At 30.7% G+C, this 13,424-nt stretch overlaps 1 protein-coding gene across 1 annotated transcript in view; it reads left to right on the plus strand.

Moving 5' to 3' along the window:
• The window catches only part of LOC124362875 (serine/threonine-protein kinase Warts), a 58,082-nt gene extending 45,314 nt beyond the window's left edge, over positions 1-12,768 (plus strand). Inside the window, exons 7-8 of the mRNA XM_046817741.1 lie at positions 2,096-2,394; positions 3,570-12,768. Coding sequence (XP_046673697.1) covers positions 2,096-2,394; positions 3,570-4,001 — 731 coding nt within the window. The 3' untranslated portion in view covers positions 4,002-12,768. The remainder of the gene's footprint in view (positions 1-2,095; positions 2,395-3,569) is intronic.
• The last annotated feature ends 656 nt before the right edge of the window (positions 12,769-13,424 follow it).

Below are 13,424 nucleotides of genomic sequence, written 5' to 3' on the forward strand. Positions count from 1 at the left end.
CTAGCATAGGTAGAATTTGATGTCTAGATCTAGGGTTTAAAGTTTAAAATACATAATTTTTTTATTGATTATACAAATTACAAGTTAAACATATTTTAAACATACAGTACAACATTGTGTATTATCCCCGGATTGGTTTTACAAATTGAAGCAGTGTTGTTAAAAATTAACTATTATAGTTGAATTTCCACTGGTAAACAAAAAGCAACTTTTTTACAAATTTGTGTCCTCTGTAATTATTAACCCTTTGAGTGCCACAGCGTCGCTAATTTTGACGGTACGAAAAGTGCATAAAGTGCCAGCGTTGCCAATTTTGACGTTTCATATTTCGATAATATTTTATATAGTACAAGATTATTTTGGCCAAATAATCAGACGGCTGTATTCAATAGGTTCCAAACTATCAATAAATACGAGTTTTATGTTGTTTCTCTACTATTGTATCTGTGAAACTTATGTTGTTTGGGTACTTATCAAGAAGCCACTATTTTTGGACGAGTTTTCCTTATCGGGGACAAAATAAATTACAGTATTAAAAACAACTGACTTTATTTAACCTATTTTGGAATTTACAAGTTATTACGACAGTCAATTAAATCAAAAACTGTAAGAACAAAATTTCATTATTCGAAAATGTCAGGCCATTCGGGTGTCTATTTGGAGATAGGAAGTATGACTCATCGAGTATTTTTCGATTCATTATGGAAGAAGGAACGTAAAATGAAGTTTATTTTGATCTCTGATAAGGAAAACTCGTCCAAAAATAGTGGGCTGTGATAAGTACCTGTACGATGATTCTGTCTTCCAGTCACGCGACGTAGCGGACGAGTACCGTGTTGCGTAACGGCCTTTCTTGTTGTTTATGTGCCGATAACCAAGCATTTGAGTAAATACAAAATAAAATAGTAACTTATACAGTATTTTACTGTATTTCTTTACAAAAGTAATGTATGATTTGAGTTGTGTTCAAGCGAAAAAACGTGAATTTTCAGTGTAAATATTATTAGGGTTATTATATAGAAAATGTACAGTTTTATGTAAATATGTTAGCAAGTATTTGTTCCTAAATTTACTAATCATATTTATTAGTGTTGTATTAATGTTTTATTAGATTTATTGGGAAAACTACATCATTACTAAGTAATTTCTAAACTCTGACAAATGAAGTACAGTTTATAAAATGTCGATACCGGGCAGCATTTTGTTAATACATATAATGCCATGTTTTTAAAATTCTAGAATAAGATATTACCCATGGGTTTTATTTAGAATCATATGGCCTTTATCATGGTATAAATAAAAAAAATCTTAAAAATAACGTATACACACAAATTAGGTCGAAATTTAACTTTTTATACAAAAGTAAAAAACTTTTTTTATAAATACTGAAATTTTTATATTTTTATAAATCAAATTTTATTTGTAACGATATGTATCATATTCTGCATTTAATAAAAAAAAACAACAAGAAAATTATGGAAATCTGTTTGGTAGTTATTTTACAACAGCTTTTTTCCCAAAAGCTTACAAATATGCGAAAAACAGCGTGGCACTTTATGCATATGCCTTCGGAAAATACCCGTGGCACTCAAAGGGTTAATCTTTGCAAAAATAAACAATAAATTGGCCTTGTTTTACTGTTATATTTGTAACAAATGTAATCTTATCTATAATATATTATGTTTTTACTCTATTCCTGGTCTATCTGGGATCACTTTTGGTCCCAAAAAAACTGGACAAACGAGATTGTACTGGACTGGGAAACAATATGTACTACAAAGTTGTCATAAGTCCTGCAGCTAAAGCAATATTATTTGTGTGTCAATAATAATATGACCTACAAGCATTCAATAAATGTAGCATAGCACAGGGAATAACAACATGCACTTTCTTGACTCATAGACCTTCTTTAGCCTACCAAACTGTAGTTATGTTGAGCACAGCTAGTTGCTTATAGCCATTTATAATATATGTCACTTCGGTATCAAACTGTGGTATGAAAAGACAATTTTAAGTTAGCCACTTCATTTGAACATTTAAGGTTATCATTAGGCTTTGGAGTCGTCATTGTTCATCTAATAATTGATGTCTGTAGGAGAGCACGGAAGACAGGATTCTATGGATCCGAGTGAGGAGTGGATGACAGCCGGCGGACCCAACAGTGAGTGTAGATGCCACCAGCTGAAGCCCCTGGAGCGACGTAGGCGACGGGAGCACCAGAGATGTCTTGCCCACTCGCTGGTCGGCACACCCAACTACATTGCTCCGGAGGTGCTCATGCGGACCGGATATACGCACGTCTGTGACTGGTGGAGTGTTGGTGTTATACTCTATGAGATGTTGGTTGGTTCGCCACCGTTCCTGGCCAACACCCCTGGTGAAACTCAGTTTAAAGTATGTTCCTCATTATTTATTTAACAAAATATGTAAATAACATTTAAATTAGCTCATCGTATGTTTTTGCAAATTGAGTTTTATTTTTGTAAAAAGATACCAGATACAATATGAGTCCAAAGCAGTTTAACTATGCCATATTCACTTCATCGTAAATATGTTTGGATCAAGAAGTAGGAAAGCTGTCAAATGTGATAAAGTATATTGTGAGCCTAATATCTTTAATGTTTAAGATCATTTATGTGGTGTCGACAACAGAAAGATTTTCAAGACCTTTAACAATTATGAGTTAGACTCTGTTACATGTAAGAAAATTTAAATGGTTATATCGTATTGGTTCCAGTTAGTCCAATTATTTCCCCTCCTTAACCTTGGGTCGGGTGCTAAATGAAGGTTTCCTCCAGGTTATTTTTACTACTTGGGAAAATATAATGTACATGTCAGTAGTTATTTCTGGCAGTACACCTCTCAAAATGAACATCTTGTATATTATCTTGTGGATTTAAAAATATTTGGTACAGTTCAATTAACCATATCCAACTATTACATTAACACCATGGCCACAGTAAACTTCCTTAGAATGTAAATGTACATTGGACACAAAAATGAAGAAAACCCTGTTGTTACACCAGGTCTCATACATAGTCTTATGTTTCATAGAAACATTTTCAACAACAATTAAAAAATTTTTAAATTCAATTGTTTTATGCTCTCAAAACCATAAAATAGTACATAGTTGGTTAATGTTTCTAAGTTTTACGTTGATTTGAATTTGAGATAGCTTAGACACTCAAATTAAATTTAAGATTTGGCATAGTATGTTAAAATCAACACATCTGGCATAATTTATTTATTTGTTCTTATTGTCCATATCATGGTGCAATAACCAATGTAAACAATGGAATTGACATTCTCCTTATTTTATTCATAATTATGATTCTTTTGTTTAGAATTTGTAGGATTAACAGAGTGTATGGCTTATTATTGAATTCAGATATTTAGGATAATGTGCTTTTAAATAATACTAGGAGAAGAAAATGTTTTACTTCATCCACCATCTTAACGACCTTATGAAATGTACTTTTATAGAGCACTAATAAAAGTACGATTAACTGATATTATTATTTAATTTTATTCAGTTTTCAATATTTTTAATGGAATGTTTCTGTTTTCAGGTTATAAATTGGGAATCAACACTCCAAATACCCAAAATAGCGAACGTTTCACCTGAAGGCACGGACTTGATCCTCAAACTGTGTACAAGTGCGGATAGGCGGTTAGGGAAGAATGCGAATGAAGTAAAATCACATCCATTCTTCGCTAGTATAGACTTTGAGAAAGGAGTTCGGCGGCAATCTCCTCCTCATATTCCTAGGATACAATACTCCACAGACACTTCTAACTTTGACCCAGTGGATCCCGACAAACTTAGGAACTCTGCGTCCTCAGATTCGTCAAAATCTGATGAGTTCTCAGACAGTGGAAAACCTTTTCACGGGTTTTTTGAGTTTACATTTAGGAGGTTTTTTGACGACGGAGGTGGGACTCCATATCCCAATAAGATTAGTTTGGATGATAACGATAACCAAGGTGCAGTTTATGTATGACTTTATGTTAGCCTTTACAATTGTTGTATTGTACTGTATTAATACTTATTGAGTTGTCAAACTCGGTACACTTACAATAACATTTGCAAATGAATGTATAATGTTATTTTATTGTGAAGGTGAAGTAGTCAGGCGTGAAACGTCTTTGCTCTCACATGTATACACAAATTTCTAATTTGATTTGGTTTGTCAGCAGATTGAGGTGTTGCCAGAATATCTGAAGCACAGTAATTATATCAGTTTAATTTTCCTAGGTATATCAACCAAGTTACCTTGCATAGAGAAGTTTTATTTTAAAGTATCTCTCTGTAAGTTGTTTATGAAGATGTCAACTCAATTATTGAATGAAACAAAGTTGCAAAGTTTAAAATGCCTGCCATTTATTCAGTAGTTTAGGAATCAATGACATCAATGTTCTTAATGAATATGTTATTATAGAATATATATTCTATTCTATTCTATTTTAAAATCTATAATTTTATAACATTGGTGCAACTAATCTGAGTTGCTATCTACCTATAGATTTGTTTATTGTTCAACATTAACTACAAACAAGTGAGACTCAACAAACTTTTTCTTTTCAACTTTTTTAAAAGCTCTTTTACTTTAAAACGTGTATGCTTCTTCTAATAGTGTTTATTTCTAAAGAATGTTTTCTATAAATAAGCCAAATTTCTTACATAACAATATTTGTTTACTGTCAAATTTACTAACAACAACAACAAATTTACAACATGATTAAATTCTCGGATCTTTAAAATGTACTCATCTTAACTTGTTTTTAGGCTGTGGTTTACCATAAGCACACCCAGTTCGTCTAAGCATTCAATTTTACACTACATACTTTTACACTACATACTTAAGATAAATGTTTATAAACATGCAATTTGATATCTTAGATTGTTCCTGTAAGTACCACGTGGTTTTGAAAAGATACAACATATTTGGTGTAACGATATCATCGTAGATAGCAAGATACATATAACATGATACTTTACTTTAATTGATCTTCCCAGGATCTCTTATATGTTATTAATGATTTTACATCATACCAATCATTAAATTCTTATTAATGATATACATTAGTAACGTAAATGGATCAACTCAAATAGTTTAATGTATATCATTTTTATTTAAAAACTAGGTTTCCAATTTGTATTTGGGTAGCAAAATAAGTTAAACAGGACCATTATTTACAAATGTTGATGAAAGTTGGTTTCTAGTGAGTATGCTTGAAGTTATCTCCAAGAACATCTTTGAGCATTCTATTTTTTTGATCATATTGTTATACATAGTTAACAATATGCAAATATTGATTTCCATATTTGCATGTCTCTTGGTATTGTTTGATAGGTTGTTAAATAAGTAGACATTTAAATAACTAAAAAATTTGTGAAATCTGTTAGATAATGGCATGTTTTAAAGTACATTAAGTATCTTTTTTTATATGTAAATGGAGTATATTTTAAGAAAACACAATTTAGAGGATTTTAAAGTAATCATTTTATGTGTTTTACATACTAAATATGTCTTGTCATCTTCAGCACATCCCATAATAATGAACGTGAACAAGAAAATTTGTTGAATCGATTTCAGTAAAAATAGATTTTATTTGATATTTGATATCAAAATCAGTATTACATGTTGGTACCTTTATTGATTTCATACTAAACATTATACTGCAGGAACTTATATTTTGAACTTTGCAGTAGTTGAGGTCATAAGTCATTCAGCTAATCTGGCATTAATATCTAGATTTATTGTTTTTTTTTTTTAGATAAACTATGTATGAGATCTTTAACATTTGCTGAAAATGTGACAGCAGTTGATGAATTTTGTGCAAATGTATCTGTGAGCATATTGTTGTAATTGTTTCTGAAATTGACTCAACGGAATTGTTTTATATAGTTTTAAAACTATATTAAAAATATCTAAGTTTATTTTCCAGTTCTTAGTATCACCACTGATTGTCATATAAGTTCTAAAGTTTATTCATAACGTACATTAAGTTAGAAAACTCTAAATTGGTAGCTGAATTCAAAATTTATTAAATAAATCATGTTAAAAGTTGTCGATTAGATGAAAAATAACATGTCTAAGGGTTAAATGCTCTTGAAAATCCATAAATGAACTGCCTTTTGTGTATACTAGTGTTTATATTTATTTTGTGATTGCATGACTGCATTCAGATAAAATCGTGATAAAAATGCAGTTATATAGTTGACACAATGAGATTGTCCTTGGTACCAAAGTTGATTGTTATTAACATGGTATATTAATGTTTGGCACACCTCAGTCTGACATGTAGTTTGGGTATGCCTTCAAGTCAATTGGTATGTGATATAAGATGTCAGGTTGCTTGTACTACCTACTTTATGTGATTTTTTTGAATCACAATAAATATTATTTGATCATAGGATTTGTTAACGATTTATTTTATTATTATAATATATAGATTTATAATGTTGGGGTGTGTGTTAAGATTTTGTAAACATGTACATTTTACTGCGCTGGTGTGTGTTGTATAGTGCGTTAGAGAACTGTGATGTAAGTGAGTGATAGCTGGTTTTGCGATATATATATATTTTTTACTTAGTTGTAGATATCTGTGCAGTGCCTTAACTCTAAACAATCACGAACACATGTGCCAATACAGTCAATTTTTCACTTTGTAATGTTGTAGTAGTTAGAGACGATTTAGTGCAAGCCGCTCATTCAGTTGTTATCTCAAAACAGTTCACTAACAGCTCATTCAGTTATCTCACAACAGTTCACTAACAGCTTATTCGTTTTAGATTATTTCATTTTCAACAGTTGCAATTATAGCATTGTATTAAGAGAGCATTTATGGAATTTTATTGGTACTTAAATTATCATAACGTAAGTTAATAAGTTCTAATTGAAAGATAATATTTAAAGAATAAAACTTACACAAGTATATTAGACCTTTGGTTCCCTGGTCAGGTTTTATTGATTGCTAAATAGAAATTTATATGTTAGGGATTTTCAGTATTTGGTCCAAAATGAATGACCATATGTTTGTAGCTTATTTCACTGCATTGTGTGTAGTTAGTTAATTATATTTGAAATTCATATAAATGTGCTACATGTATTATGGTTTTTATAAGCCTAACAATCACCACGAAGTTGCTGTAAATCTACATACATTTCTGCTGGGAGTTTTCCACTTTGTTTTTATAGACAAGATTGAAAACTCCATTTTGTTTTTATGTTATAAAATGAACAGAGAAATGGGTTTGATAGGTCATATAAAAGATGATACACAAGTGAATAGAACTCTTTTACTTGACACATCGTAATTTATACCTTTTCATATACGTTTTTACAGCACTTGTGGTAAACATGTAAATCTGAAGAACCATGTCATGGATATCAGGATGAGGTGCCTTAACGTGCCTTTCCTCTAATTCTAAGTTATGTTAATGAAAATATCAAGTACTTGTTAACAGAGTTTATTCGTACCGATGAATATGTTTTATTTTGATGTGCACTTCTACTCCTTGTCAAATTTGTACAGTCCTTGTGGTAGACTATGCTACTTAGGCTATACAGTCATTGTATCTACAAATGTAAAATAACCACTAATATGTTGAACATTTTCCAATATAATTTTTCTTTTGTGTAAATAAAAATTATATTGGAAAATGTTGTATTCGTTTATACTAGTGATAGTACAATACTACTATGTTATTGAATTACTCTATTGTTATGGTAAACATTTAAAATGGACAAAAACAACCTAAAAGGATATTGATTTAAGAAGTTCAACTAAAGCAACTGTTTCTTAAATCTTTATACTCTGATTAGAACAGGGCATGTTCATAAACTAGATCCAGTATTGTAATGGTATAAAATACAGCCTGTAAATTAGTAATATTTTTTTAAACAAGCAAAAGTAGTTGATTAAGTTGTTAATGTAAGAACTAAGTAAAGTAGTTGTGGACTTTTTTAACAGTTTAAACAAAATATTTACCCTAGTGGTTTTAACCATTTACGCTCGAAAGGCCAGCAGCACTGGCCACACCAAGGTTGCAGACAGCTTGCATTAGTTTTGCCGTAGGTTGTCCTCGTAACTCGTATGGCTAGTACAGATGTCCACGCTACTTTCATTGACAGCTCGGCGGCCATATTTGTTGTTTGCCTCCCCAGAACGGAATTATTTTTCCATTTTCCTTTGTGTTATTTGCATGGTAATTTAGTGTTTAAAGAAGAAATGAAAAATAATTTTAAATTTATTTTTAATGAATTTCTAATACAAAGGATAAACATAGATTTGATAAATTAACTCATGTGTATATTGCTAACAAAGATATGTAAATAAAATGTTTTAAAGTAGGCCTTTACAGTTATGTTATATTCACACACAAACTATTTTACATTTTTCTCAGTCTTTACACTTTTTTATGGAATAAAACTTTTAATAATACATACCAATGTGTAGTCAAGAATAGTTAGTACATGTCTTTTAGTAAAATTTTCTAAGTTTCCATACTTTCCATCACTTCAGTGTATAGGTCCTCTATGCATCATTCATCTTATTTGCACAGTTGCAATGTTTAGAGAAGAATTGTAGGCTAATTTAAAATTTACTCCTTTACTTAAAAAGTACTTTAAAATAAAGCTGCTTGTTGATAGGTTTCAGCACTCACCAGTCTTTATAAAACAAAGAGAATATTAGAAAATAACTGCTATGTTTAATAGCCAGTAGTGCTGGCTTACGATCTGTAGACGTATTATATCTTGGCCAGTACAGCTGGACATATGAGCTGAGATAACATAACGCAAAAATTAATCCATGCTTCCTTCAAAATGGTGGCAGCCAGTAGAGCTGGCCATACGAGCTCTAAGGACAAATTATAAATACTGCCTTCAAATGCTTAGGGTTAAAAAGTGCCTATATCTTCATCTGTTTAAATACAGTTTACATAATATTTAGTGTAGAAATATCATTATTTTTAAGCAAAATTTTATCAAATACAAATGTGAAAGGAGGTTGAATTGTGGTAAAATTTCTGATATCCTCTAGGGAACATAAGTTTATGTCAATATGTTCCATTTTACTGAATTAAGCACACTTGTTGTAGAATTGCCTTTAAATGCAGTCGTAAAATATAATTTAAAGGGGTAAATTTTAACCCCTTAGGTTAATTTTATTAGCTGTTTAAAACCGTCTACTCTTGGTGATAGAGGGCCTTGAATTTATGAATGGTAACGATTATGGTTAAGATTTTTTTATTAATATAACAAATTTCCACTGATTGCCATCCTGGTTAAGATGATGAGTGATAAGCAATAATGCCAGCTATGGCTCTAGACATACAAAACCGCATAATCATGAAAAAAATAATAATCATATCAATGTTTAACATTTTATAAAAGAAGATCTGTTAATGTTGTGTTTTGTACATACTACTATTTTTGTGTATTATATTGAGGGTTATGATGGCTGATGAAACCCATTAAACTGCTATCAGAGCATTACAGGAAGGGTAATACTCCAAGACCATGTATCTTGACATATCAATAATCAAGATATCTAAAGTTTATGTATAAACTCTTCAATTTAATCTCTTATTCAATACTTACTAAGTGGTATCAGTTCAGTTTCAGGAACTATGCAGACTAACTCAACCAGTTAAAAAGAAATCAATCAAAGTAACATTATCTAAGTCTATTAATGTTTATTATGACAGGTTCTTTATAAAATCATGTTGTTTGTCCATCTGTGCTATAATTCTTTACAGAAAGATCCTAGTGTTTTCAAACTTACTACATAGTAAATGGAACTGACTGCAATTTTTTTGAGACGTGCTGTAGATTTTGAACACTGTGAAATAAACAATCCGTCAAAATCTATTGCATATTAGGCAATGTTTAAAGGTTTGACCCATATCACTTAACCGTTTCCAGTGAATCGAAGGATTTGGTTGAAGTTTGTAATAATATCCATTTTTTGCATTAAAGTATCTATGGAAGATACAATTTTAAATTTATCGCTATTTCTTGTGTCCGTTGTGTGTGATATATGGGAAATACTTTATTGGGTGACAACAATTAATTTTAAATTAATATTGATAAACTTAAGGAATTGTTTTTCTTTAAATAAGAATAATGGGTGAAGTGAATAAAAAGAAATAAATAGTAGCGGAAGCCACCACGAAGTAATAGCATTGTATTGAAAGGAAGTGAAGAAACAACTGCTGTCACTCCATACTTACTACTACAGGCTGTCTGGAACATATGGTAGTTTTTACTTCCTTACCATTTACTACATCATAGTAATTACTCCTGACTCTCTGAACCTCACGACAAGATGTCTCAAAGCTGAAGGTTCTAGTGGTACTGTTGGAAAGAGTTGTGTGAACAGAATACTATTTGCTTGCCTTATAACATTTAGAGAACACCGGTCATTTAAATATATGAGAAAGTAAATAATTACAAGTGTAATAGTCTTCGACTCTAACATCTTTAACTTGAAATACTGAATTAGACACAGCATGTAAAAAATTTCAATTTTTGTGTGTCAAAGCTTCTTTTTGTGTCATCACTTTCTGGCAGAAATTCAGCAGTACAAAAATTAACACGTTCTTCCTCAAACAGTAAAAATTGTGTATCAGTGACATGCGAAAGCTCATGATACAACTTATACCCCTGAACGTGTGTGAAATCACCCAGATGGTGACAACTAAAACAGTCTGACCTAGGCTCCTCTTATACGATGCGGTTATTAGAGCAAGGTATTAGGTGTTCAGTTTTATTCGTATGAATCAGGAGTAAATACTGGTAACACATTAATTTTTATTCACTGTAAACAAAGTAATTGCTTTAAAATCGGCATAACAAAGCAAGTACTAATTTTTGTTCACTTCACCCAATATGTTTGTTTAGTGTTAGGACTTGTGTAAATTGTTTGGCAATTGAAGCAAGCAGGGAATTTGTTTCTTAATAATAATTCAATGATTTTAGAGATGCAAAACATTAAAATAACCAAACCCCAATGTATGTATTTTTTGTTTGTGCACATTCTTGTTTATTATTTAATGTTGTATCAATGAAATTCGACAACACTGTATCTTTACAATCAAAGATCTACATTTTGGAACTAGTTATATAAAGTAATTCTGTAGGAATTATAAAACCATCTTGTATTTTTGTACCTTCCTAACATATTTTACTGAAAAAAAAAAAAAATATTAAGAAGTTTATTATTTGGATGTAATACTCATTACATGTGTAGAATGTGAAAGATGTAAAATTAATAAACATGGATCATGTCAGGAATGTGATGTTTCAAAAGTGGATTACGGAATAAGATTTTGAAAATTGTTAACTGTCATTGATAAGAGAAAAACCTATTGTTATACAAGACAAGACAAGAATTTCTTTATTTTCACGTTCATCAAGAAGGAAATGGCTTCAAATACATAGTTTGGTACAATGTATTATTGTTGGGCTTTAAAAAAAATTATTCTGCAGAAACAAAGTGGAATTGTTGATTATTGAAATACTATAGTACATCTATGTATAGTGTTATAGAATTACTATTGTACTAGTTTTATTTGTTTAAAGCTATAATTGCATGTTAGTTTTAAATTGTTTAATAAATTCCTTCAAGGAGTAAAGTTCTTTATTCAAATTGGCATGAATTTTTTCTGTAGTTTATGGTTGACTGTTATTACTTTGTAATGTGTGGTATTTGAAACTAAGTATTTAGTTTTATTTATTTTGGTCCATGAAATTATGGAATTATTTTTAGGCTTCAGAAAGTAAGAGATTATGCAAGTGGGAATGGAATCCAAATGTTTTCAATCTCCTTTTAATATAATTTTTATGAAAATTGTAAGAACCACTAATATTTTAATTATCCTTTGAAATGTTATTGTTCCAGCTGAAAATAAAATAGGTTTGAAATTGTAAATATCTTGTTAAAAATGTAAATTCAGAGGAAGCCCTGCTAATAAAGTGATAGTAGATAAGGTATTAAATGAAATATTTATATGTTTACAATATCTATTAACTATAATTTATTGCATGTCAATCACTTCATGTTTTAAAACACTTATTTGTTGATGTTGAAGATGTTTTGTTTCTACTCAATTGATTCCTTGTTAGATGTAATTTAGTGAGAAAATTGCAACCAATCAGTTCATGCTGTAGTTGCCATGGATGGAGTTATGCATGTCTCATCACATTACCTGTAGTTGTAGGCCTAAGAGTTACCATGACTGATGAAGCACACACCCCATACACTCGCTCTCTGCCAGATCTGACCATTGTACATAGAATTTTGCTATCTTCCAGCTTTTGTAATTATTATTGTTTTATAAATATTTATATACATATATAAATACACAGAATTAACATTTTTTAGCTTTTATTAACAGTAATATATATATATATATAAATATTAATATAATGAGCGCTCCAATGTAAATATGTTATTTATAGAAGTTACTGGAAGTAATGCGTGCTAGTGGATTGAAAAGGCTTCATTTATGTTCTAACGGGTTTGTGTGTCGCTCCATTAACATGAAGTAAATGATGACCATTTAAATTTGAGAGGATTGATGTACCAAAAATATTATCATCGAATTTAATGTGAAGTTTAGTGCCTTTGTGTTTTTATATAAAGCTATGTACAGTTATCTTGTAAGTAGTGTATAAATATTGACCTGCCATGCCACTCTGTGCTAGTGATAATGTACATTATTTAAATTCAGCAATACATGAATATGTTTTAAACAAACTGAAGTGTCTCATTACCCGTGAAAATATACTAGTTATACCAGATCAACTCTTCAGCAGCCCTGTCTGTGTGTGTGTTCATGACAGTATTTCGGTGATTTCACATAACGTTATACAGTGAAACATTGATATATCGAAAGTGAAATGGAAATATAAAACTTGTGATTTAATGAAGTTTAGTGTATTAAGGCTGTTTGGGGCAGACTTTGATGTATAGAGGTCTACAACTATAGTAATAATGTAGGCTTCATTATGAATACTTTATCGGGAAATATGTTGTAAGAAATAGTCAGAGAGTATTTGCTTATGTACACCAAACTCCTTTACAGTGTCACTTTTTCCTTGATCCCAGCGTCCACTGTCTATAAGTTTAACTTTATCTTGACAAGATTGTTTTTCATTTTGTCATCTCAGTTTTACACGAAATACTGTCACCACTGAAAATCTAACACGCACTGTTCACTGAATTGACTTTAATTTTACTTGAATCACGGTAACGTCCAAAGCAAACTGAAGGTGGGGTGGTGACTGACCACTGGTGACAACAGTAAACAAAGGAATTTTGGTGGTTGGGGTTTCAAGTCTCAACATGAAAAATACGGTACTGTACTTGGGCTGATAAACTGAAACTTCGATATATAGAGGTTAACAGCAAGC

Source organism: Homalodisca vitripennis, chromosome 5 (assembly GCF_021130785.1).
Source record: "Homalodisca vitripennis isolate AUS2020 chromosome 5, UT_GWSS_2.1, whole genome shotgun sequence".
In the NCBI taxonomy this organism is placed as follows: domain Eukaryota; kingdom Metazoa; phylum Arthropoda; class Insecta; order Hemiptera; family Cicadellidae; genus Homalodisca; species Homalodisca vitripennis.